Source organism: Erythrolamprus reginae, chromosome 6 (assembly GCF_031021105.1).
Source record: "Erythrolamprus reginae isolate rEryReg1 chromosome 6, rEryReg1.hap1, whole genome shotgun sequence".
In the NCBI taxonomy this organism is placed as follows: domain Eukaryota; kingdom Metazoa; phylum Chordata; class Lepidosauria; order Squamata; family Dipsadidae; genus Erythrolamprus; species Erythrolamprus reginae.
The window spans coordinates 11,790,061-11,814,132 of NC_091955.1; the positions used below are offsets into that span (position 1 = coordinate 11,790,061).

The 24,072-nt window shown below is 41.4% G+C and overlaps 1 protein-coding gene across 2 annotated transcripts in view; it reads right to left on the minus strand.

Annotated features, from left to right (window-relative positions):
* Nucleotides 1-24,072, minus strand: part of PPARA (peroxisome proliferator activated receptor alpha) — a 68,345-nt gene that overhangs the window by 10,056 nt on the left and 34,217 nt on the right. For both annotated transcript variants that reach the window (XM_070755245.1, XM_070755243.1), the window contains exons 3-6: nt 15,695-15,934; nt 11,546-11,706; nt 6,545-6,683; nt 194-396 (exon numbers count right to left, since the gene is read on the minus strand). In XM_070755245.1, coding sequence (XP_070611346.1) covers nt 194-396; nt 6,545-6,683; nt 11,546-11,706; nt 15,695-15,800 — 609 coding nt within the window. In that variant the 5' untranslated portion in view covers nt 15,801-15,934. The remainder of the gene's footprint in view (nt 1-193; nt 397-6,544; nt 6,684-11,545; nt 11,707-15,694; nt 15,935-24,072) is intronic.

The window sequence follows — 24,072 nt, forward strand, 5'->3', positions numbered from 1 at the left end:
TTATGTCTTGTGGATTTCAACTTTAAGACTTGTGGACTTCAAGTCCCAGAATTCTTTAAGACTTGTGGACTTCAACTCCCAGAATTCCATGTCTTAAAGTTGCCAAGTTTGAAGACCTCTTCTCTTATATGTACATCCATGCGTCATTCGTGTAGTTTGCAATTTACGCAAATCTGTGACGGTGCATACTTACAGGGTTGTTATTGGCTTTCCCCACGAGAATGAGCCTTGCTTTGAGCTTGGTCATATTAAAGTTTTTCAAATAGGCATCATAAATTCTCTTGGCCAGCGACTTAAGATCTGCGACTTCGGAATTTTCTATAGAAAGTTCACCTGTTTGGATTTCAGCTTTCAACTTCGCCTTTTCTGATCTGGGCATCCGTCCAAATCGAATGGCTGGGGAGAAAACGAGGGAATAATGATGTTAATGACTTTTAATTGATTGAAAACAGAATATTTAGAAACTTTTTTAAAAAAAATTGACTAATATTTAAGATTAACATAGAAACATAGAAGTCTGACGGCAGAAAAAGACCTCATGGTCCATCTAGTCTGCCCTTATACTATTTTCTGTATTTTATCTTAGAATGGATCTATGTTTATCCCAGGCATGTTTAAATTCAGTTACTGTGGATTTATCTACCACGTCTGCTGGAAGTTTGTTCCAAGGATCTACTACTCTTTCAGTAAAATAATATTTTCTCATGTTGCTTTTGATCTTTCCCCCAACTAACTTCAGATTGTGTCCCCTTGTTCTCATGTTCACTTTCCTATTAAAAACACTTCCTTCCTGGACCTTATTTAACCCTTTGACATATTTAAATGTTTCGATCATGTCTCCCCTTTTCCTTCTGTCCTCCAGACTATACAGATTGAGTTCATTAAGTCTTTCCTGATACGTTTTATGCTTAAGACCTTCCACCATTCTTGCAGCCCGTCTTTGGACCCGTTCAATTTTGTCAATATCTTTTTGTAGGTGAGGTCTCCAGAACTGAACACAGTACTCCAAATGTGGTCTCACCAGCATTCTATATAGCGGGATCATAATCTGATCATGATCAAAACATTAAAGTAAGAAGCCGCCCCGAGTCTACGGAGAGGGGCGGCATACAAATCTAATAAATAATAGTAATAAATAATAATAATAAGAAATGTAGATAAGTATTAATTGGTTAAATGTTATATGGGTTGAAATAATTTTTTAAATTTGGGATTAGATAAATGAACTATTTAGGCGGGGGGGAGAAGTCTGAAATGTTTTCGTGTTTATTTGTTTTATTTAATTGTTTTATTTATTTGTTTCATTCATTCATTCATTCATTCATTCATTCATTCATTCATTCATTCATTCATTCATTCATTCGATTTTTATGCCGCCCTTCTCTTTAGACTCAGGGCGGCTTACATGTTAGTAATAGCACTTTTTAACAAAGAGCCAGCCTATTGCCCCCACAATCCGGGTCCTCATTTTACCCACCTCGGAAGGATGGAAGGCTGAGTCAACCTTGAGCCGGTGATGAGATTTGAACCGCTGACCTTCAGATCTACAGTCAGCTTCAGTGGCCTGCAGTACAGCACTCTACCTGCTGCGCCACCCTGGTTTTGTTTTGAATTTATTTTTGTCAACATCTGATTGGTAATAATAATAATAATAATAATAATAATAATAATTATTATTATTATTATTATTATTTATTAGATTTGTATGCCGCCCCTCTCCGAGGACTCGGAGCAGCTCACAACAATAAAACATCATATACAAATCCAATGTTAAAACAGTCTTTAAAAAGAGATTGACAAAATTGAACGGGTCCAAAGACGGGCTACAAGAATGGTGGAAGGTCTTAAGCATAAAAAGTATCAGGAAAGACTTAATGAAGATTAGAACTGCCCCCACCCTCCTTGCCTTTCGTAAACTTCTTAAGACCCACCTCTGCCATCAGGCATGGGGGAACTGAGACATCTCCCCCGGGCCTATACAGTTTATACATGGTATGTTTGTGTGTGTAAATGTTTGCTTTTAATAATGGAGGTTTTAGTGTTTTTTAAATTATTCGATTTGTTTTTACACTGTCTTTATTATTGCTGTGAGCCGTCCCGAGTCTACGGAGAGGGGCAGCATACAAATCAAATAAATAAATAAATAAAATCTACTGACCTCTGGAACTGCCCGTTCTCTTCTGTTGGCTTCCCACTACATTATAGTAATACCAACTTCCCCCGCGAACATTGCCTGTAACCTTACTTTCCAGATAACCCTCATAGCTCTCGGTGAATGCAAAATCACTACTAGTTGGAACAGGCAAACCCAAGTAGCATAGGCACTACTAGGTACCAACCATACTAACACATTTTCAAGGTCTGTTGCACGTCCTCAGGCCTGTTGGATGCAGATCCAAGTTGCGACAACCCAGAAGGAGGGCTCTACGTTTTCGCAGCTCTATGACTCCAAACTTTTAGTGAAGAGAAGCTCAAGAATTTCACCCAAGTGTTCTGAGATTCTTTCCCATCTGGGAAAGTATTTTGGTAATCAGAGATGGAAAAGAGATTCTCTTTCCCAGCGGTTTTATATTTAGACTTCTTAAATGCCATGCCTCCCGTTTTTAAACTTGTTACCTGCTTCTCCACCCCTCTATCTATCTATCTATCTATCTATCTATCTATCTATCTATCTATCTATCTATCTATCTATCTATCTATCTATCTACCTACCTATCTTATCTATCTATCTATCTATCTTATCTATCTATCTATCTATCTATCTATCTATTAATCTTATCTATCTATCTATCTATCTATCTATCTATCTATATCTAATCTAATCTATCTATCTATCTATCTATCTATCTATCTATCTATCTTATCTATCTATCTATCTATCTATCTATTAATCTAATCTATCTATCTATCTATCTATCTATATCTAATCTAATCTAATCTATCTATCTATCTATCTATCTATCTATCTATCTATCTATCTATCTATCTATCTATCTATCTATCTATCTATCTATCCATCCATCCATCCATCCATCCATCCATCCATCCATCCATCCATCCATCTATCTATCTATCTATCTATCTATCTATTAAATTTGTATGCCACCCCTCTCCATAGACTCGGGGGGGCTTACAGCAGTGATAGAAACAGTGTACAATACAAATCTAATAATACGAAGTTAAAAACCCATAATTTAAAAAACATGCACACAACACACTCTAGGTATGATAGGAGAAGATCTGTGAAGAAGTAACATAGAAACATACAAGATTGACAGCAGAAAAAGACCTCATGGTCCATCTAGTCTGCCCTTATACTATTTCCTGTATTTTATCTTAGGGTGGATATATGTTTATCCCAGGCATGTTTAAATTCAGTTACTGTTTTATCTTAGGATGGATATGTGTTTATCCCAGGCATGTTTAAATTCAATTACTGTGGATTGACCAACCACGTCTGCTGGAAGTTTGTTCCAAGCATCTACTACTCTTTCAGTAAAATAATATTTTCTCATGTTGCTTTTGATCTTTCCCCCAACTAACTTCAGATTGTGCCCCCTTGTTCTTGTGTTCACTTTCCTATTAAAAACACTTCCCTCCTGAACCTTATTTAACCCTTTAACCTATTTAAATGTTTCTATCATGTCCCCCCTTTTCCTTCTGTCCTCCAGACTGTATAGATTGAGCTCATGAAGTCTTTCCTGGTAAGTTTTATGCTTAAGACCTTCCACCAGTTTTGTAGCCCGTCTTTGGACCCGTTCAATTTTATCAATATCTTTTTGTAGGTGAGGTCTCTAGAACTGGACACAGTATTCCAAATGTGGTCTCACCAGTGCCCTACACAGCGGGATCACAATCTCCCTCTTCCTTTTGACCCAATTTGCTGGGAAGCGAGTTCTGTATATATATTTTCCCATTTTTCATTTTAACTTTCCTGAATGAGAATCATGCCTGGTAAACATAGTAATAGCGTTTAGACTCCTTGTAGGTGAGATCTCCAGAACTGAACACAGTATTCCAAGCATAAAATTCCAGCAGATGTGGTTGGTAAATCCACAGTAACTGAATTTAAACTACTTAATTGTGTTACGGAGGTGAGGTGATAACTCGTAAATATATTTCTTTAGTATTTATGGGAGGAAAGGCTGGCATAACGAATCCCAGTGGCCGATAAGGTCCCATAGAGTTGGCCTTCTCCGGGTCCCGTCGACCAAACAATGTCGTTTGGTGGGCCCCATGGGGAAGAGCCTTCTCTGTGGTGGCCCCGGCCCTCTGGAATCAACTACCCCCAGAGATTAGAACGGCCCCCACCCTCCTTGTCTTTCGCAAACTACTCAAGACCCACCTTTGTCGCCAGGCATGGGGGAGTTAAGATATTCCTTCCCCTAGGCCATTACAATTTTATGCATGGTATGTTTGTGTGTATGTTTGGTTTTTATAATTAGGGTTTTTAGTTGTTTTATTAAATTGGATTGTTACACGTTGTTTTTTACCATTGTTGTTAGCCGCCCCGAGTCTGCAGAGAGGGGCGGCATACAAATCCAATAAAAATAATAATAATAATAATAATAATAACAACAACAACATTAAAGTTTCAAAAGTCTGCATCAAAACTAAAGTATGGTTATTGATCCTTGAAAGCTGAAGGCAAGATATATAACACTTCCAGTTTGAAACAGATGTACCTGTATTACATTGTGCCAAGAATTCCTTCGAAAAAGATTTGCTATTCTTGCCAGACACCTCCGGCAAAAAAGAAATTCTAAGACAAAAGATGGCGCTGCTTATGATTTAGGATTAAAGTAGCTTACTGTTCCGCAAACCATGAACATATGTTAAACTAATCCTGAAAAATCTTGAGGGATTTACACCGTAGCCTCTGTCGGATCAGCAGTGTGAGATGGCAGGAGACACAGAACGGAGCCGAATGGGTTTTTTTATTGGCCAAGTGTGATTGAACACGCACAAGGAATTTGGCTCTGGTGCCTAAGCTCTCAGTGTACGTACAAGCGGCAAGCGATAAATCTTGTTCATAACCATAAAATACAATAATAATAAATCATAAGATAGAAACACAGAAACATAAAAGATTGACGGCAGAAAAAGACCTCATGGTCCATCTAGTCTGCCCTTATACTATTTCCTGTATTTTATCTTAGGATGGATCTGTGTTTATCCCAGGCATGTTTAAATTCAGTGACTGTGGATTTATCAACCACGTCTGCTGGAAGTTTGTTGCTATGCCAAACCAGAACAGTTATAGAGGTAACAAATGACTCAATAATTCCTTTCAGCAGCTCCTTGGGCAGTCTGAGAAACTTCAAATAAACCTAAGGATATACTGTATATCCAGGTTTTTACACACCATCGCAACCAAGAGACCAAAAATAAGCCCTATGCTGCACAAATTTGTACATCTTCAGCAGGGGTCTCCAAACTTGGCAACTTTAAGAGACATATTTAATTATACATATAATTACAGCAGCTAGGATTGTATATGCACAATGTTGGAAATCTAATAGGATAGCAACAGGAAGGGCAGTTTTGAGAAAAATTATGGATTGTGCAGAGATGAGTAGATTGACTTTGAAACTGAAAAAGATAAAACTCAGATTATTATAAAATTTGGGGGAAGTTTTATGATTGGATAGAAAATTAAGAGATACGTATGTATCTCTGGGAGGAGTTGATTCCAGAGGGTCGGGGCTGCCACAGAGAAGGCTCTTCCCCTGGGTCCTGCCAGATGACATTTTTTCGTCGACGGGACCCGGAGAAGGCCAACTCTGTGGGACCTAACCGGTCGCTGGGATTCGTGCGGCAGAAGGCGGTCCCGGAGATATTCTGGTCCGATGCCATGAAGGGCTTTTTAGGTCATAACCAACATAACCAGTTATAAATATATAGTTTATGGTGGAGAAAAAAAAATATATACCCCAAAAATTTTATACTCAAGACTTGTGGACTTCAACTCCCAGAATTCTGTCTGTCTAGAGAATTCTGGGAGTTGAAGTCCACAAGTCTTAAAGTTGCCAAGTTTGAAGACTTCTGTTCTTGAGGAAGGGAAAACAGAATTGTTAACCCATCTGGTATTTGTCATCAGAGCTTTCTCTTCCTGCCTTAAAGAGGTGGCTCAAGGCCAGCCGGGATTTAGTTGCTGTTGCCAGCTCAGGACAGAGGAAGGATTTAATTCCATATCAAGTTTTGCAATTGCTCAATTAAAAAAAGGGGGGAGAAAGCATCTACCTGACCTTTGGAACTTTCAATATAGTGCGTCGCTATATCCAAAGAACGTAAACGGAAGGATAGAGCACTAAACAAAATGCCATTACATATATATGTTAATGTATAACATTTGTGCAGAGTTACCTATTAACCAAAGGTTGCAAAACAGTGTTTGTGCAAGGGCATCGTTACATGTGTACTGAGTTCCTTTCGCCAGAACTAATGGCAAAGGATTCTATGGGTGGATGTGGCCCCTTCCGCCTTGCCCCTATGGAGTGAATCTCAGCCAGCCCCTACGGAACGGACGGATACCCTTACCTACCATTATGGGACATCCCAACGGAAAGGCACTTCTGAAAACGACAGTATTGGCACTTGTTCCGGTTCTTTTTCTGAATTTTGCAGCTGCGATCACACCGGTCGTAAGCAAGTTTTAACCTGATGGTTCTCCTGAAAAAACCCTAAGGAAAGAGTCAGAAAATAAAACGTGAATACAATGTTCCCTCGTTTATCGCGGGTGTTACGTTCCAGGACCAACCGCGATGAAGGAAAATCCCGTCGACCAAACAGTGTTGTTTGGCGGGTCCCAGGGGAAGAGCCTTCTCTGTGGCAGCCCCGACTCTCTGGAACCAGCTCCCCCCGGAGATTAGAACTGCCCCCACCCTCCTTGCTTTTCATAAACTCCTTAAAACCCACCTTTGCCGCCAGGCATGGGGGAATTGAGATACCTCCCCTGGGCCTATATAATTTATTTATGGTATGTTTGTGTGTATGTCTGCTTAATAACGGGTTTTTTAAAAATGTTTTTAAATTATTAGATTTGTCATGAATTGTTTTATTGCTGTTGTGAGCCGCCCCGAGTCTACGGAGAGGAGCGGCATACAAATCTAATAAATAAATAAATAAAATGAATAAAATCCGCCCTCAGCTTATGATTGGCCCTCAAATTTAGCATCCCCACAGTCATGTGATCAAAATTTGGTTGATTGGCAGCCAAGCACATATTTAGGCATTCCATGGTCATGATTGACATTTGCAAGCGTCTCAGCCAGGTATGACAAGCAAATGGATGGGTGGGAGGGAGTGGGATTTGTGACCATGTGATTCACCTAGCAGAAAATGTCGTAAAATCAGACATGACTCATTTAACAGACCCCTTGTGGTCATAAGTTGAGGACTTAAACTCCTTCAGAATTGAATGAAAAAGAATATGTTAGCAGCAACTTTTTCGCTATGTAAAATGTCAGCAGATGACAAAGCTTTTTAAAGAGGCCTCGTTCTTAACCTAATGAGCATTTCTGCATTATGGATGGGTGTCAACAAACTCAACCTCAACCCAGACAAGACGGAGTGGCTGTGGGTCTTGCCTCCCAAGGACAATTCCATCGGTCCGTCCATTACCCTGGGGGGGGGGGAACTACTGACCCCCTCAGAGAGGGTTCGCAACTTGGGCGTCCTCGATCCACAGCTGACATTGGAACACCATCTTCCGGCTGTGGCGAGGAGGGCGTTTGCCCAGATTCGCTTGGTGCACCAGTTGCAGCCCTATTTGGACAGGGAGTCATTGCTCACAGTCACTCATGCCATCATCACCTCGAGGTTCGATTACTGCAACGCTCTCTACATGGGGCTACCTTTGAAAAGTGTTTGGAAACTTCAGATCGTGCAGAACGCAACCACGAGAGCCATCGTGGGGCTTCCAAGATTCGGCCTCGTTTCTTCAACACTCCGTGGCTTGCATTGGCTGCTGATCAGTTTCTGGTCACAATTCAAAGTGTTGGTCATGACCTTTAAAGCCCTACATGGCAATGGACCAAATTACCTCCGGAACCGTCTGCTACTGCACGAATCCCAGCAACCGATAAGGTCCCCCAGAGTTGGTCTTCTCCGGGTCCCGTCGACTAAACAATGTTGTTTGGCAGGCCCCAAGGGAAGAGCCTTCTCTGTGGCGGCCCCAGCCCTCTGGAATCAACTCCCCCCAGAGATTAGAACTGCCCCCACCCTCCCTGTCTTTTGTAAACTACTCAAGACTCATTTATACCGCCAGGCATGGGGGAGTTGAGATAGCTCTTCCCCCTAGGCCATTACAAGTTATGCATGGTATGTTTGCGTGTATGTTTGGTTTTATAATAGGGGTTTTTAGTTGTTTTTTATTATTGGATTGTACATGTTGTGTTTATTATTGTTGTTAGCCGCCCCGAGTCTGCGGAGAGGGGCGGCATACAAATCCAATAAATTATTATTAATTATTATTATCAATAGATCCAAAATCAACATTTTTCAGGATCTTAATCTGTTTCCAGCTTTTCCAGCCGTCGTTTCAAAGTCCACAAATCCAATCACATGGGGACATCTATTAGTAAACAGCTAAAACCCTCCTTTTCCAACATGCCTGCTACATTCCTGGAAAATACAGATGTTGTAAGGACATGGTGAAGAAATAGGGACTATTCTACCTGGAAAGGAAAATGGCCTGATGTTCCTTAAACCTTTTTGATAGCTGCGTGTACACAAAGCAACTTGTATTTTTGATATGTTGTTTTGTGTCCACGCAGGAAGAAAAGTATTAAGAAAGATTAATATGTGCTGAAATGAATAGATTAACAGTGAAAATTAAAGGCAAAGAAGACTTGGAGTTTTATAGAATCTGGGGGGGAAATTTATGAATGGGTCGAAAATAAAAACAGACAGTATAAGTAATCAATATAAAATTAATGAAAAAGAACGGAATTAAGATTGAAAAAACCCCGGTTGACAAAAGAGAAAAGGAGGCAGGATTAGATAATTATGCAACACATATTTAAGGGGAAAAAAATAAGAATTGAGATTAGGAATGTTAGATTTGAAAATGAAGATAAATTATGTAATGCTTATCTTTTTCTTACATTAAAACTAGTTATTTATTTATTTATTTTGTCCAATACATAATACACATTGAAGAGAATAGATATGTAATAATATAAATAAAGAAAAGAATAGAAGAAAAGATATAAAAATATAGGTGAACATATTTGAAAGGAAGAAAAGATAAATGAGATAAGGAGAGACAATTGGACAGGGGACGGAAGGCACACTGGTGCACTTATGCACGCCCCTTACTGACCTCTAAGGAACCTGGAGAGGTCAATCGTGGATAGTCTAAGGGAAAAATGTTGGGGGTTAGGGGTTGACACTACTGAGTCAGGTAATGAGTTCCACGCTTCGACAACTCGGTTGCTGAAGTCATATTTTTTACAGTCAACTTGTTGAAGTAATATGTTAACTACTTTTAATGTAAGATCTTTATTCATATGAGATGATTGGTAAATTGATTAAGCAATTACTGATGAAATAACAATAGGAGCTGTTCTGTCTGGGTTCCCCCAGACCTCAACACCAACTGGAAAAAACAGCCAGACACGCTGGTAAAAGCAAAAGTACTTTATAGCTTGAAAAATAAACACAGAGAAAAACCTGTTCTTCCCAACAGGCAGGCTAGAAGACTTTACAGCAGAGTCCTGATGTCCAGACAATACAGCAAACTTCTTGCTGGCACACCCACCACTGTAGAGCATAAGACCCCCACCTTTTCCCCCAAGGTTTCAGTATTCAAAGTCACAAACCAGAATTCCAAGACGCCAAAGATCACAGCCAGGTCCCAGGACTCCCAAAGATAATACTCCACAAGCCAGGAAGGGTGGGTCTGCCTTTTAGCCTTTCCAGAGAGCACCACACCCAAACCCAGCTGTTGCCTCTTTAGTGCTGAAAGTACCTAGCCAATTGGTCCCTTCTTTGTGTTGCTCTTCTCTGTCGCAGATCGATTATTGCTTGTGCATTTTCCTCTAAGGAATCCAGGCTGCTTGCTGGGGAGAGCTCCCTCTTGGGGGCCTCTGGCTGTTCCCCCTCTTCCTCAGCCTGGGATTCCTCCTCCTCGTCTGCCTGCACCTCCTGTTCCTCATCCTCCCCCTCTGAGCAGGAAACCGACAGAAGATCAGCCGTTCCCTGAGGGGCCTCGGACGGAATCACAACAGGAGCTAGGAGGTTTTATTAACCTTTTCTATAACTTGATTGTTAGAAATACAGAGTAATGATGGATGAAGTGAAGATAAGTTTTAGGTTGTTTTATTCCTTTAGTATATAGGAGATTATATAAGCACAATATTAGGCATTGATGGTATAATGTGTTTTTATATATGTATGTTTTTCAAGTTGGAGGAAAAAAAAAAACCTGTGAACAAAACAACTTATGTTCTCCATAAAGTATATTCTGCCGCATGAGTTCCAGCGACCGGTTAGGTCCCACAGAGTCGGAATTCTCTAGGTCCCGTCAATTAGACAATGTCGCTTGGGCGGGCCTAGGGGAAGAGCCTTCTCTGTGGGGGCCCCGGTCCTCTGGAATCAGTTCTCTCAAGAGATTCCTACTGTCCCCACCCTCCTCGTCTTCCTGAAGAGTCGCCAGGCTTGGGACCACTAGATTCTTGGCTGACGAATGCATTGTGAATTAGTTGAGTTAGTTGATTGAATGGGAATGAATGTTTTTTTAAATGGTTTTAGGTTTTGAGATTATTCATTTAAATTAATTGGATTTAGGATGTTATATTGTTCCTTTATATGTTGTAAGCTGCCTTGAGTCCTCAGAGAGAGGCGGTGTATAAATCCAATAAATAAATAAATACACAATGAGGGGAGAACCCCTTTTTATTCTTCTACAGAGCCCAGCTATAACTGCTCTCTTATGCCAGAAGCCTTCAAACATATTTATTTATTTATTGGACTTTTATGCCGCCCCTTTCCGAGGACTCGGGGCGGCTCAAAACATATAATAAAACAACGCATAACATTTTAGATCCAATTAATTAAATATAAAATTTCTCTCAGCAGATTCATAGGGCAGGGGGCAAGAATCGAATAGCCCCAAACCTGCCGGCATAAATGAGTCTTAAGACTCTTGCGGAAGGCAAGGAGGGTGGGAGCAGTATGAATCTCCGGGAGGAGTTGATTCCAGAGGGCCGGGGCCCCCACAGAGAAGGCTCTTCCCCTGGGACCTGCCAACTGACACTGTCTAGTTGATGGGATCTGGAGAAGGCCGACTGTGGGACCTGACCGATTGCTGGGATTCGTGCGGCAGAAGACTTCAAATCCCAGAATGCTCCAGCCAGCTTAGCTTAGCTTAGCTGGCTGGAGAATTCTGAGAGTTGAAGTCCACCAGTCTTAAGTTTGCCAAGTTTCAGGACCACTGTCTTTTGTCATCATCCAAGCTTCCTAAAATGTTTAGTGCCGCTGTAAAAAAAAACCCCAAAAACAAACCACAAAGCCAGTTAAATTCTCTACATGGGCAACGTACCTTACAACCTTCGCAAGCATGGACTCCATAGTGGTAGCCCGATGCTTTATCGCCACAGATTCTACATTCAATGTTTAAGGCCACATTGGGGAGGTCTTCTTTGCTGTTTGGAAGAGCCGTGAGGTTCACAGACGAGGGGCTTGATGCTGGTGAGAAAGAATCTGCAAAGAAAAGGAAGACAATGCCGTTTGGCGGGACCCAGGGGAAGACCCTTCTCTGTGGTGGCCCCGGCCCTCTGAAATCAACTCCCCCCGGAGATTCGAATTTCCCCTACTCTTCCCGCCTTCCTCAAGATGTTGAAGACTTATGTCGCCAGGTTGAGTTCATTCTTTCCTGATACGTTTTATGATACGTTTTATGGTTAAGACCTTCCACCATTCTCTTCTGAAGCTTTTGCTAGCACAGAACTGCCAATACAATACTCAGATTGAGGATTCCTTTTCCCCAAGTGCATTATTTTACATTTGGAAACATTAAACTGCAGTTTCCATTGCTTTGACCATTTATCTAGTAAAGCTAAATCATTTACCATATTACAGACGCCTCCAGGCATATAACATAAGTCTTCTGCTTCTAAACTTCAATTGAAGGCTATTCATTGCCTTCCCAGAGGTGTGCTTCCTATTATTTAGTTGATACTAATCTCACTCCAAAGCTTGATATTTTTCCTATATCCATTGATTGTTGTCTTACACGCTGAAGCAAATAGCTAGTTTGCTGTATGATCCAGACAGTCAGTTCAAGGTTCAGTTTGGAGTTCTATACTCAGGTCAATGTAACACAGGGCAAAAGTGACTTAGGTTAACAGAAAATATCACTTTGGAGCCATTATACACCATCACCAAAGTTTATATAAAGAAGAACCTTTTGTTTAATTTGAATTTAATTTCTTTAAATTTTTGAAATGACAATGAAATGAATTTAAGACACTGCCATGTACCCTTCTGGGGTAAAAATGTAGGTTTCTTCCCGGTAAGCGTTATTCTATATCAATAAAGGAGAATATTTGTAGGACAAGATTGAAATGAGAGCTCCTGGTGCTCTGTGGACTTGCTTCTTTTCTTGCAGGCGTTTCATCACCCAACTAGGTAACTTCATCAGTGTTATCCAAAGAGCAAAGCACACTTCCCTTCTAGCACTGATGATGTTACCTAGTTTGGGATAATCAGTCATGGGCTCCTCCCCCTACGAAGGGGGACGCCACCCGGGTAGTGGAAATGGCCCGGGAACGGCTACCTTTGAAGAGTGTTCGGAAACTTCAACTTGTCCAAAATGCAGCCACGTGAGCAATCTTGGGCCTTCCAAGAAATGCCCACATCTCACCATCACTCCGCGGACTGCAATGGCTACCGATCAGTTTCCGGGCACAATTCAAAGTGTTGGTTATGACCTATAAAGCCCTACATGGCACAGGACCAGATTATCTCCGGGACCGCCTTCTGCCGCACGAATCCCAGTGACCGGTGAGGTCCCACAGAGTTGGCCTCCTTAGGGTCCCGTCGACCAAACAATGTCGGTTGGCGGGACCTAGGGGTAGAGCCCCCTGGAATCAACTCCCCCCAGAGATTCGCACTGGCCCCTACCTCCTTGCCTTCCAAAAGAGCTTAAAAACTCATCTTTGCCGCCAGGCTTGGGACTTTTAGATCTTCCCCTGACCACTGAATGTTTTAAGTATGACTGCTGAATGTTTGGTTAATAAGTTGATTGTTTGGTTAATCTTTTCGTTTAATTGTTTTTAAATTGTTAATTGGATTACATTATTGTTCTGTTTTTATATACGCTGCAAGCCGCCCCGAGTCTTCGGAGAGGGGCGGCATACAAATCCAATTAAATAAATAAACAAATAAAATAAATAAATAAATTCTGCACATGTGCGGAAGCAAAAATACAGGTGAAAATAGCCAAAATCTCACGAGATTTGGCTTGCCTTGTCCGGGTAGTGAGGTAAGTGGCATCCCATCAATGGGGTTAATAATAATAATAATAATAATAATAATAATAATAATAATAACAACAACAACAACAACAACAACAACAATAATAAAAAATCATCATCATCATCATCATCATTATTATTTAGATTTGTATGCCGCCCTTCTCCGAAGACTTGGAGCGGCTCACAAGACACAATGTAAACAATGCAACAAAAAATCTAATTAATTAAAAAATTACAAACTAAAATCCCAATACAGTGATACCTTGTCTTAAAAACTTAATTGGTTCCGGGACAAGGTTCGTAAGGTGAAAAGTTCGTAAGACGAAACAATGTTTCCCATAGGAATCAATGGAAAAGCGATTAATGTGTGCAAGCCCAAAATTCACCCCTTTTGCTAGCCGAAGCCCCCGTTTTTGTGCTGCTGGGATTCCCCTGCTGGGATTCTGCAAAAACACGGAAGTCCGGAGTGGGGTTTCCCATGGAGGCTCCCCTCCATGGGAAACCCCGCCTCCGGACTTCCGTGTTTTTGCGGTGCTGCAGGGGAATCCCAGCAGGGGAATCCCAGCAGTGCAAAAACGGGCGCTTCGCTGGCAACAGAAGTCCGGAGGTGGGGTTTCCCAGCAAGGGGAGCCTTCGCATGGCAACGGAAGTCCCGAGGCGGGGCATCCCAGCAGTGGCAGTGGGCTCGTAAGGTGAAAATAGTTCGGAAGAAGAGGCAAAAATATCTTAAATCCCGGGTTCATATCTCGAAAAGTTTGTATGCCGAGGGGTTCGTAAGACGAGGTATCACTGTATATTATAATCAGTCAGACATAATGATATGTCTGTAATAGCACAGACCACCAAGGACCCCTCATTCTATATCAGATCCATATTTCTGTAAGAATTGTGATCTGCTCAGTATCTGGCCTTCCTTTTTTAACCTTCATCTCTTTCTTGTCTCAAAAAGAATTCCAAACAAAATGAAAAGCATGTCAGGCTTTAGTTTATAGGATGGGGAATAACCCCCTTGTGGGTTCTGACTGGGGATATGTACTTTGAAATGCTAATTACTGTCACAAAAATCACTCCAGAGCATTTCCAAGCTTCGTGCAATCTTAATTGCAACAAGTGACAGCACGTAACATTCCTATCTCAATTCAGAGCGTGCCCAATTATTTCTAAAGGGATCCCAGACACCCCAAATCTAGTGTCTATCTATGCAATTTAGAAAATAAACGACTTAAATCAATCCTTATCTATACCAAATAAAGGCAATATGAAATGATATCGCTTGCTTATTACAATTGGCTGAAAGAAAGAAAGGATAAAGGAAAAGAAACTATACAGAAAGACAGTTTAAAAGATTAAAAATTAAATTTGTAGAAAAGTAAGCAAATATATAAATATGCAAAGTTATACGTTAATTAAAATATGCTAAAAATGTATATTATTATTATTATTATTATTATTATTATTATTATTATTTAGATTTGTATGGCGCCCCTCTCCGTAGACTCGGGGCGGCTCACAACAACAATAAAACAATGTATAACAAATCTAATAAATAATAATAATAATAATAATAATAATAATAATAATAATAAACTGTATAGGCACGGGGGAGGTGTCTCAATTCCCCCAAGCCTGATGGCAGAGGTGGGTTTTAAGAAGTTTACGAAAGGCAAGGAGGGTGGGGACAATTCTAATCTCCGGAGGGAGCTGGTTCCAAAGGGTCGGGGCCGCCACAGAGAAGGCTCTTCCCCTGGGTCCCGCCAAACGGCACTGTTTAGTCAACGGGACCCGAAGAAGGCCAACTCTGTGGGACCTAACCGGTCGCTGGGATTCATCTCTAACTGATATTCTGAATATGTCTGTTTTTTTCTCTTCTCTCTTTCATATTTGTTTTTCTTTCCTTTTTCTGTTCTGTTTTTTAATTTTTTTAGCATTTATAATGTTTATATAAATTTATGGAAAGTTTAATGTTGTTGCAGTTTAGTGTTTTGTGTTTGTTTTTTAAAATTCAATAAAAATATTTTTTTTTTTAAAAAGGGATATCGCTTGCTTTTCAGAGAAGCCTATATGAAGCCATTAAATCAAATTTATCTACACGATGTAAGATAAACATCAAAGGAGGGGTCCATGCTCTGTTTACAGACAATCTGAATTGTAAATCTCATCATCTTTTATCTCTTTATTATCCGATAACAACTGAAAGGTGTGGGGTTTTTTACCTGCGTGGACAGATCCGTCGGAACCATTTCCCAGCGACTGGAAGTCCGTTAATACGCCACAGTTTTCCGCGTGTATCGACGGCGAAAGTCCTTTCATGCTCTCCATCTCTTGCCAAGTTTCTTAAGATAAAGGAAGCGGATCTTGATAGTCCTTTAAAGGAATAAAGGGGCAGAGCCGGCTGTATTCTAAGTCCGTCATTTTGATGAAATCAAGTGCTCCTATCAGCATGAGCCAGAGGTCTGAAAGGAAAACAGGGGGGGTCTTTTGCAAGCCAAACCAATCAATTCATTTGTGGAGGGGTAACCCTCTCTACTTTTTGTCCGTAAGCGTTTCGGCCACGTTTATTTGCATAGGGCCCCCTCTATGTTTTGGAGCAGGGGTTAAATGCTTCCAATTCGCTCGCGCCGATCTGTCGTCGGAGAACCGGTCGTGAAGGGAGCGCGAGGTTCCACCCACCTGCCTGGATGCTCTCGTTTTGTGCATGTGCAAAGGGTAAAAGAACTCAATTGGCGGTGTCCGGGCAGGTGGGTGGAGCCTCACACTCCCTTTGCGACCGGATCTCCAACGACCAAAAGCCACGAGTGAACTGGGAGCATTTTAACCCGTTTTGGAGGCAATGAAATTCCAGCAATGGTTTGAGGAGGAAACCATCCCCACGAGGCAACAGTCACATGCAAAGATGCGTTTGCAATTACACAAATGGAAGAGACCTCCATTATAGTTTCCCGTAATGTGTGTTGCTGGAGACATTCCCATCCCTGCCCAGTAAGTGTAGGGTTTCAGAGGTAGACCCGAGGCCCTGTTTAATTGCATCACCATTCTGGAGCTCTTTGCCAAGACAAACATTATTAGCGTCAATTAAGACTGGAAGAAGCAACACACATGTCTAGGTGCCCATCCTTAGGCTCCGGGGGCCCGAAAGGTAAGCAAAGCTTTGGGGAAATTCTACGCAAATTGGCATTTCTTCTGGGGAGGGCTTTCCAAGGACAAAATAGGTGTCTCAACTCCCAGAAAAGCTTATGTCTTCCACCTTTAAGTCTCCCCAAATATTATGCCTCACCCGTCCCCATCTGGACTTGGCCCTCCCTGTAGGCCAAACATAAAAAAGGTGTCATCCTTAGTGTTCTGCCGACGTGTCCCAACCGCCCGTAATTACAGGGTAATTAGTCCAGGAAGACACACACCACACGATAGAAAGAAAACCAAAAGTCTTTATCAACAGAAAAGCAGAAACAGCTCCCTTTTTAAATGTCAAAGGGATTTTCTGGTAAACACGAGGCACAGGTTAAATGCAATCCAATTTCTCACCCAGTAACTGGGAAAATTGAGTCCAATTCCAAAGTCCAGAAAGTCCACACACAGTCTTGAACAGGGAAACAGCAAAAACCACGATCTTGACGAAACTATGAATCAGATAAACTTCCACGAGGCTAAACCAGCACGATGCTCTTTTTATCTGTAGCACTAATTACAGCAGCCCCACCCAACCACATTATTATCTCCTGTAATAATCCTTCAGTTGTTCTCTCCTATGCATCACTCTACGCATGCGTGGGTCCGTCATAAGTTATTGTTCAGAATCCAGGGATGATAAGGATGATTGATCTCCTCCTGGGCTGTCTGCCAAACTCCCCTCTTCCCTGTCACTCACACTTCCTTCGTCAGAGGAGACTTCATCGGGAGATTCTATCGGGAGCAAAACAGGGTTGTGGCATGTGGAAGTTTCCCCCACCTCCACCTCCATATTCCTTGGGGCAGGAGCTGGGCCAGAGCCAACCACAACACTTAGTCGCAAAAAAGGCTGAGCAGCAGTGATGGACCGCTACCGGAACCGTAAGGTGTTTCCCCCACATCCACCTCCACATTCTGTTCTGTTGGGCTCTCTGGTAAACTTCTCCCAAAAATTCACAGGTACAAATTTCAGACACACACATGTTTGAAAATTCAAAACAATGTTCTTTATAATGAAAATTCACTTAAACCAAGCCCTCTTTTGGTATAGCAAAGAGCACTCGTCTCCAAACAAACTGGTAATTTGTACAAGTCCCTTATCAGTTCTGTGATACTTAGCTTGCAGCTGTGAGGCAATTCACAGTCCTTCTTCTTTCACAAAGTGAAACACACTTTGCTCTGGTTTAGTTTCAAAGCGGGGAAAAATCAGCACACAAAAAGTCAAAGTCAGTAAAGCAGTCATGAAACACAACGATCAGATAATCCTCCACAATGGCCAAACCCACAGGCTGCTATTTATAGCAGCCTCACTAATTACCACAGCCCCACCCAACCACAGGTGGCCTCATTTTCTTTGATAATAATCTCTCAGTTGTTGTTGCCTATGCATCGCTCTCCGCATGCGTGGTTGTATCATTAACTCTTGTTCTGAATCCAAGGAGGAGCTAGATAATTGATCTCCTTCTGAGCTGTCTGCCCCACTCTTCCTCCCTATCACTCATGTCTTCTTGGTCAGAGGAGCCTTCATCAGCAGATTCCACCGGGGGCAAAACAGTCCTGCAGCATGTGGATGTCTCCCCCACATCCACAGTCCTTGGGGCAGGAGCTGGGCCAGAGCCAACCACAACACTTAGTAGTAAAAGAGTCTGAGCAGCAGGGATGGACAGCTACTGGAATGGTAAGGTGCTTCGTTCCGAGAAGTGATTTTGGGCATGCGTGTGGAATTTCGCGCCTGATGCGTGTACACCCCCCCCAGGGAGATTTCGCTTTTGCGCATGAACAGCATGAAAAATCTTGTGTGAAGACTCTTGCATGAGTGAGATTTCAGTGATTTCTGCCGTTTTTTGCTTCTGCATATGCGCGGAAGCAAACATATCGGCGAAAATCACAGAAATCTTGCTATTGCGCGCGGCCTCACATGAGATTTCTCTTGCTGCGCATGCATAGAAGCGAAATCTCATGCCGATGGGCGCACAACCGCCGGATGCACATGTGACCGCGACAGCCTTGGAGGATGTACCGGTAGCGCCGAAGGCGGCAGTTTTGTTACTACTTGTGGTAACTAACATATACTGAGCAGATATGAAAATGCCTAATCTAATTCATCTTATTTGCTCTTTCTATCACTTTATGTTTCTTGGATAAGAAGGCTGGTACAGTAGTACCTCGTGATACGAACCCCTCGTATCACGAACTTTTCGAGATATGAACCCGGGGTTCGGGATTTTTGTGCCTCTTCTTACGAACTTTTTTCGCCTTACGAACCCGCCGCCGCGAACGCTGAACCTGGAAGTTCGGCAAAAGTTCAGATTCGGCATTCAGGTTCAGTCGAGAAGCACCGCCGCCCGGCTGTCACCTTTTGAAAAAGCCGGGGGGCTTCTCCGTGTTCTCCCGAACCCGAACCTGGAAGTTCGGCAAAGTTCGGCTTCAGGTGGCCGCCGAGAAGTGCTGCTGCCCGGCTGTCACCTTTTGAAACAACCATGGGGCTTCTCGCCGTTCTCCCGAACCTAAACGCCGAACCCAAACTTTTGCCGAACTTCCGGGTTCGGCATTTGGGAGAACGCCGAGAAGCCCCCCCGACTGTTTCAAAAGAGGGTCACCACAGAGAAGGCTCTTCCCCTGGGTCCCGCCAGACGACATTGTTTAGTCAACGGGACCCGGAGAAGGCCTACTCTGTGCGACCTAACCGGTCGCTGGGATTCGTGCAGCAGAAGGCGGTCCCTGAGATAATCTGATCCGGTGCCATGAAGGGCTTTATAGGTCATAACCAACACTTTGAATTGTGACCAGAAACTAATCGGCAACCAATGCAGACTGCGGAGTGTTGGTGTGACATGGGCATATTTAGGGAAGCCCATGATTGCTCTCACAGCTGCATTCTGCACGATCTGAAGTTTCCAAACACTCTTCAAAGGTAGCCCCATGTAGAGAGCGTTACAGTAGTCGAGCCTCGAGGTGATGAGGGCATGAGTGACTGTGAGCAGTGACTCCCGGTCCAAATAGGGCCGCAAGTGATGCACCAGGGATTATATGATGCATTATATTATGTATAATAGATAAGTATAAATGTTTAATGTTGTTTGTATGTTTGTCAATATAAAATAATAATAAAAATTTAAAAATAATAATAAAATAAAATAATACAAAATAAGGTTAAGAAAACTGACCACGTAGCAGCACAAACATCCTGTAACCTAAGCTAGAAGACAAAGAAATTATCCTCCTGCACAGATAAACCCAATAATGTTCAAAAACAGAATAAACAGTGAATGTTCTTTGACAGAAGTGTTTGGCTACAAAGATTACAGAGATACACAAAGATTGTCCTTCGTGTATCGGTCTATGCAAGGCTGGCACATAAAGTTAAGGAAGAATTGTTCCAATGCCTACCTTGTAAAGAATCTGCTGGAAACATTACTCCCACCTTCAAATACCAATAAGTCAGGATAAGTCTCTTTCTTCTGACTTACAAAATGCTGACTCAAGATCTACAGATAGGTAGCTTGACTCAATCGCTGCTAATTGAAGATTAGCTAATGTGTTGGTTATGACCTATAAAGCCCTTCATGGCATCGGACCAGGATATCTGCGAGACCGCCTTCTGCCGCACGAATCCCAGCGACCGGTTAGGTCCCACAGAGTTGGCCTTCTCCGGGTCCCGTCGACTAAACAATGTCGTCTGGCGGGACCCAGGGGAAGAGCCTTCTCTGTGGTGGCTCCGACCCTCTGGAACCCACTCCCCCCCCCGGAGATCAGGATTGCCCCCACCCTCCTTGCCTTTCGTAAACTTCTAAAAACCCACCTCTGCCGTCAGGCATGGGGGAATTGAAACATCTCCCCCTTGCCCATGTAGTTTTTGTGTATGATTCGATTGTGTGTTGTTTTTTATATATTGGGGTTTCTTTTTTGGACTTTTTAATCTAAAACTGTAATCTAGATTTTTAAATATTAGATTTGTTACTATGTACTGTTCTTCACCATTGTTGTGAGCCGCCCCGAGTCTGCGGAGAGGGGCGGCATATAAATCCAATAAATCTAATCTAATCTAATCTAATCTTCCCCTTTTCTTGGTAACTTAAAAACTGGAGAAAACTAATTTGAAAAGGGAAGGGGGGGAAATTGAGGGGAAAAAACCAGATCAATTTTGGAATCCAACCCTCTTTCCAAGTGGTTTATAAAAGAGAAAATACAGTAGTCCTTGACTTATGAACCTTCATATTTGGAGTTACGATGGCACTGAAAAGTGTGGCTTAGAACCTGTCCTTAAAGTTACTAACTGTTGTACCATCCTTGTGGCCAAGTGATTTCAATTTGGGTGCACCTATATAGCCCTTTGCAAAATGTCCTGTAGTCACACAACGATACTTTCTAGCTTCCGACAAGCGAAGTCAATAGGGAAAGATGGATCTTTCTTTCTTTCTTTCTTTCTTTCTTTCTTTCTTTCTTTCTTTCTTTCTTTCTTTCTCTCTCTCTCTCTCTCCTTCTATGCCACTCAATCCTGAAGGACTCGGGTGGCTTACAACAATATAAAATTACATATAGAGTTATAAAACAATAATAAAGAAGTCAAGAAATCTAAAACTTTAGTTAAAACTTGTAATAGCGGCTTTATTTTTTTTTATTTTTTATTTATTTTTTTCTAGAAAAAATATATACATGTGCAGAAATGGATAAATTGACAAACCTACTTAAGGGAAACAGAATCAACGAAACTAAAAGCATGTGGAACAATTGGCACGAGTGGATTCAAAGGAAAAGATTTGTATAACCTTATACAAAATAGCAGTACAAACCTTAAAAAAAAAATGAAAATACCATTTGAATGTTTTTACCCTGTTTTGCATTGCATAGTATTAAGTTAATATTATCCATATAACAACTGTAACCGGTAAAAAAGTTGGATAAGACCTGTAAACTGTATAAACAAATTGTGATATATGTATCTATAAAACAATAAAAAGATTTGCAAAAAAAACACAACTTGTAATAGCGGCTTTATTGTTGTGAGCCGCTCCGAGTCTTCGGAGAGGAGCAGCATACAAATCTAATAAATAATAATAATAACAACAACAACAACACACATTCATCTCATTCATGCAAAGTCACATTCATACAGGTGGTCAGTAGATGTTAATTTAGGGTCCCCTAAATTATGTGATTCGCCTAACAACTGCCGTAAGAAAAAAAAAAGACTATAAAATTAGATCAGATCACATGATAACTTGCACGAATCCCAGCGACCGATAAGGTCCCACAGAGTTGGCCTTCTCCGGGTCCCGTCGACTAAACAATGTCGTTTGGCAAGACCCAGGGGAAGAGCCTTCTCTGTGGCAGCCCCGGCCCTCTGGAACCAACTCCCCCGGGAGATTAAAACTGCCCCCACCCTCCCTGTCTTTCGTAAACTACTCAAGACTCATTTATACCGCCAGGCATGGGGGAGTTGAGATAGCCCTTCCCCTAGGCCATTACAAGTTATGCATGGTATGTCTGTGTGTATGTTTGGTTTTATAATAGGGGTTTTAGTTGTTTTTTACTATTGGATTGTACAAGTTGTTTTTATTATTGTTGTTAGCCGCCCCAAGTCTATGGAGAGGGGTGGCATACAAATCCAATAAATTATTATTATTATTATTATTATTATTAGCAACCACGCCCGTTAGCAAAACCAATATTCCAGTCCCAATTTGTGATTTAAATTGCAATTTGTGATTTAATTTTACCCCCTGTAAAAAAAAAACAAGAGTGAAGGAAAGCAGTAAGCAAATTGATTAGTATTAAAAAAATATTTACCCTTGCCAAACTGAGCCTTTTCAGCAGTTAATAATAGATGAGATATAGATAATAATAGATAATTAAATTCTTCAGATTGAGTACATCATATTAGATAGATAAGTTTATTTTTTTAGGTTGATTTTGATTACTTTATTACATTTATATAACGGTTGGAAAATAGTGAAAATTAAGATTCCTATGACACTATAGATTTTATAGAGATATTTCATTGATAAGTTTCTTTTTCTGTATTGATCTAAATGAAAATTAGCTTTTTTTTCTGTATTTAGTAGACTTCTATACTAAGCGGAGCAATTGTAGCTCCTTTTTATGTTAAATGTTGTATGTCTTGTCTTGTCCTACATTTTTTAAAAATCAATAACAATATTTATTGCATTGGCAGTTCTGTTTTAGCAAAAACTTCAGAAGAGAAGGATTTAGGGGTAATGATTTCTGACAGTCTCAAAATGGGTGAGCAGTGTGGTTGGGCAGTAGGAAAAGCAAGTAGGATGCTTGGCTGCATAGCTAGAGGTATAACAAGCAGGAAGAGGGAGATTGTGATCCCCTTATATAGAGCGCTGGTGAGACCACATTTGGAATACTGTGTTCAGTTCTGGAGACCTCACCTACAAAGAGATATTGACAAAATTGAACGGGTCCAAAGACGGGCTACAAGAATGGTGGAAAGTTTCCTAATATTTCAGTTTGTATAACTTTGAAACAACTAATAAAACTTATATAAACAAGAATGGTGGAAGGTCTTAAGCATAAAACGTATCAGGAAAGACTTAATGAACTCAATCTGTATAGTAAGGAGGACAGAAGGGAAAGGGGGGACATGATTGAAACATTTAAATATGTCAAAGGGTTAAATAAGGTTCAGGAGGGAAGTGTTTTTAATAGGAAAGTGAACACAAGAACAAGGGGACACAATCTGAAGTTAGTTGGGGGAAAGATCAAAAGCAACGTGAGAAAATATTTCACTGAAAGAGTAGTAGATCCTTGGAACAAACTTCCAGCAGACGTGGTTGGTAAATCCACAGTAACTGAATTTAAACATGCCTGGGATAAACATATATCCACTGTAAGATAAAATACAGGAAATATCATAAGGGCAGACTAGATGGACCATGAGGTCTTTTTCTGCCATCAGTCTTCTATGTTTCTATTTAAAAAAATAATAGATGAGGAGGGGGCTCTGAGTGGCAATTTTGCCCCTTTGCAGTTGGATCATAAGAGGATCGTGAGTGATTGTTATAAAGCAACTGATGACAGGCAGACCTTCAAACACAAAGTCTGCCCACGGCAAAGGGCAATCGGCAGGAGAAGGGAATGAAGTGAGAACCTGCCAAGATTTCGCTAATCCCGCCCTGTCTTGTATATTTAAAGAAGCTGGAGTATGACCCCGGAGTACATGGAACTGCTATTCTACTTTTGGAAAGTCAGGTCTGTGACACTGAGATCCGGTGACATGCAGCATTCGTGCAGGCTGGAAAATTTAGCCGCCGTTTCTGCCGTTTCAGAAACAAAACAATACTTGAAATCATAGAAACATAAACATAGAAACATAGAAGTGTGACGGCAGAAAAAGACCTCATGGTCCATCTAGTCTGCCCTTATACTATTTCCTGTATTTTATCTTAGGATGGATAGA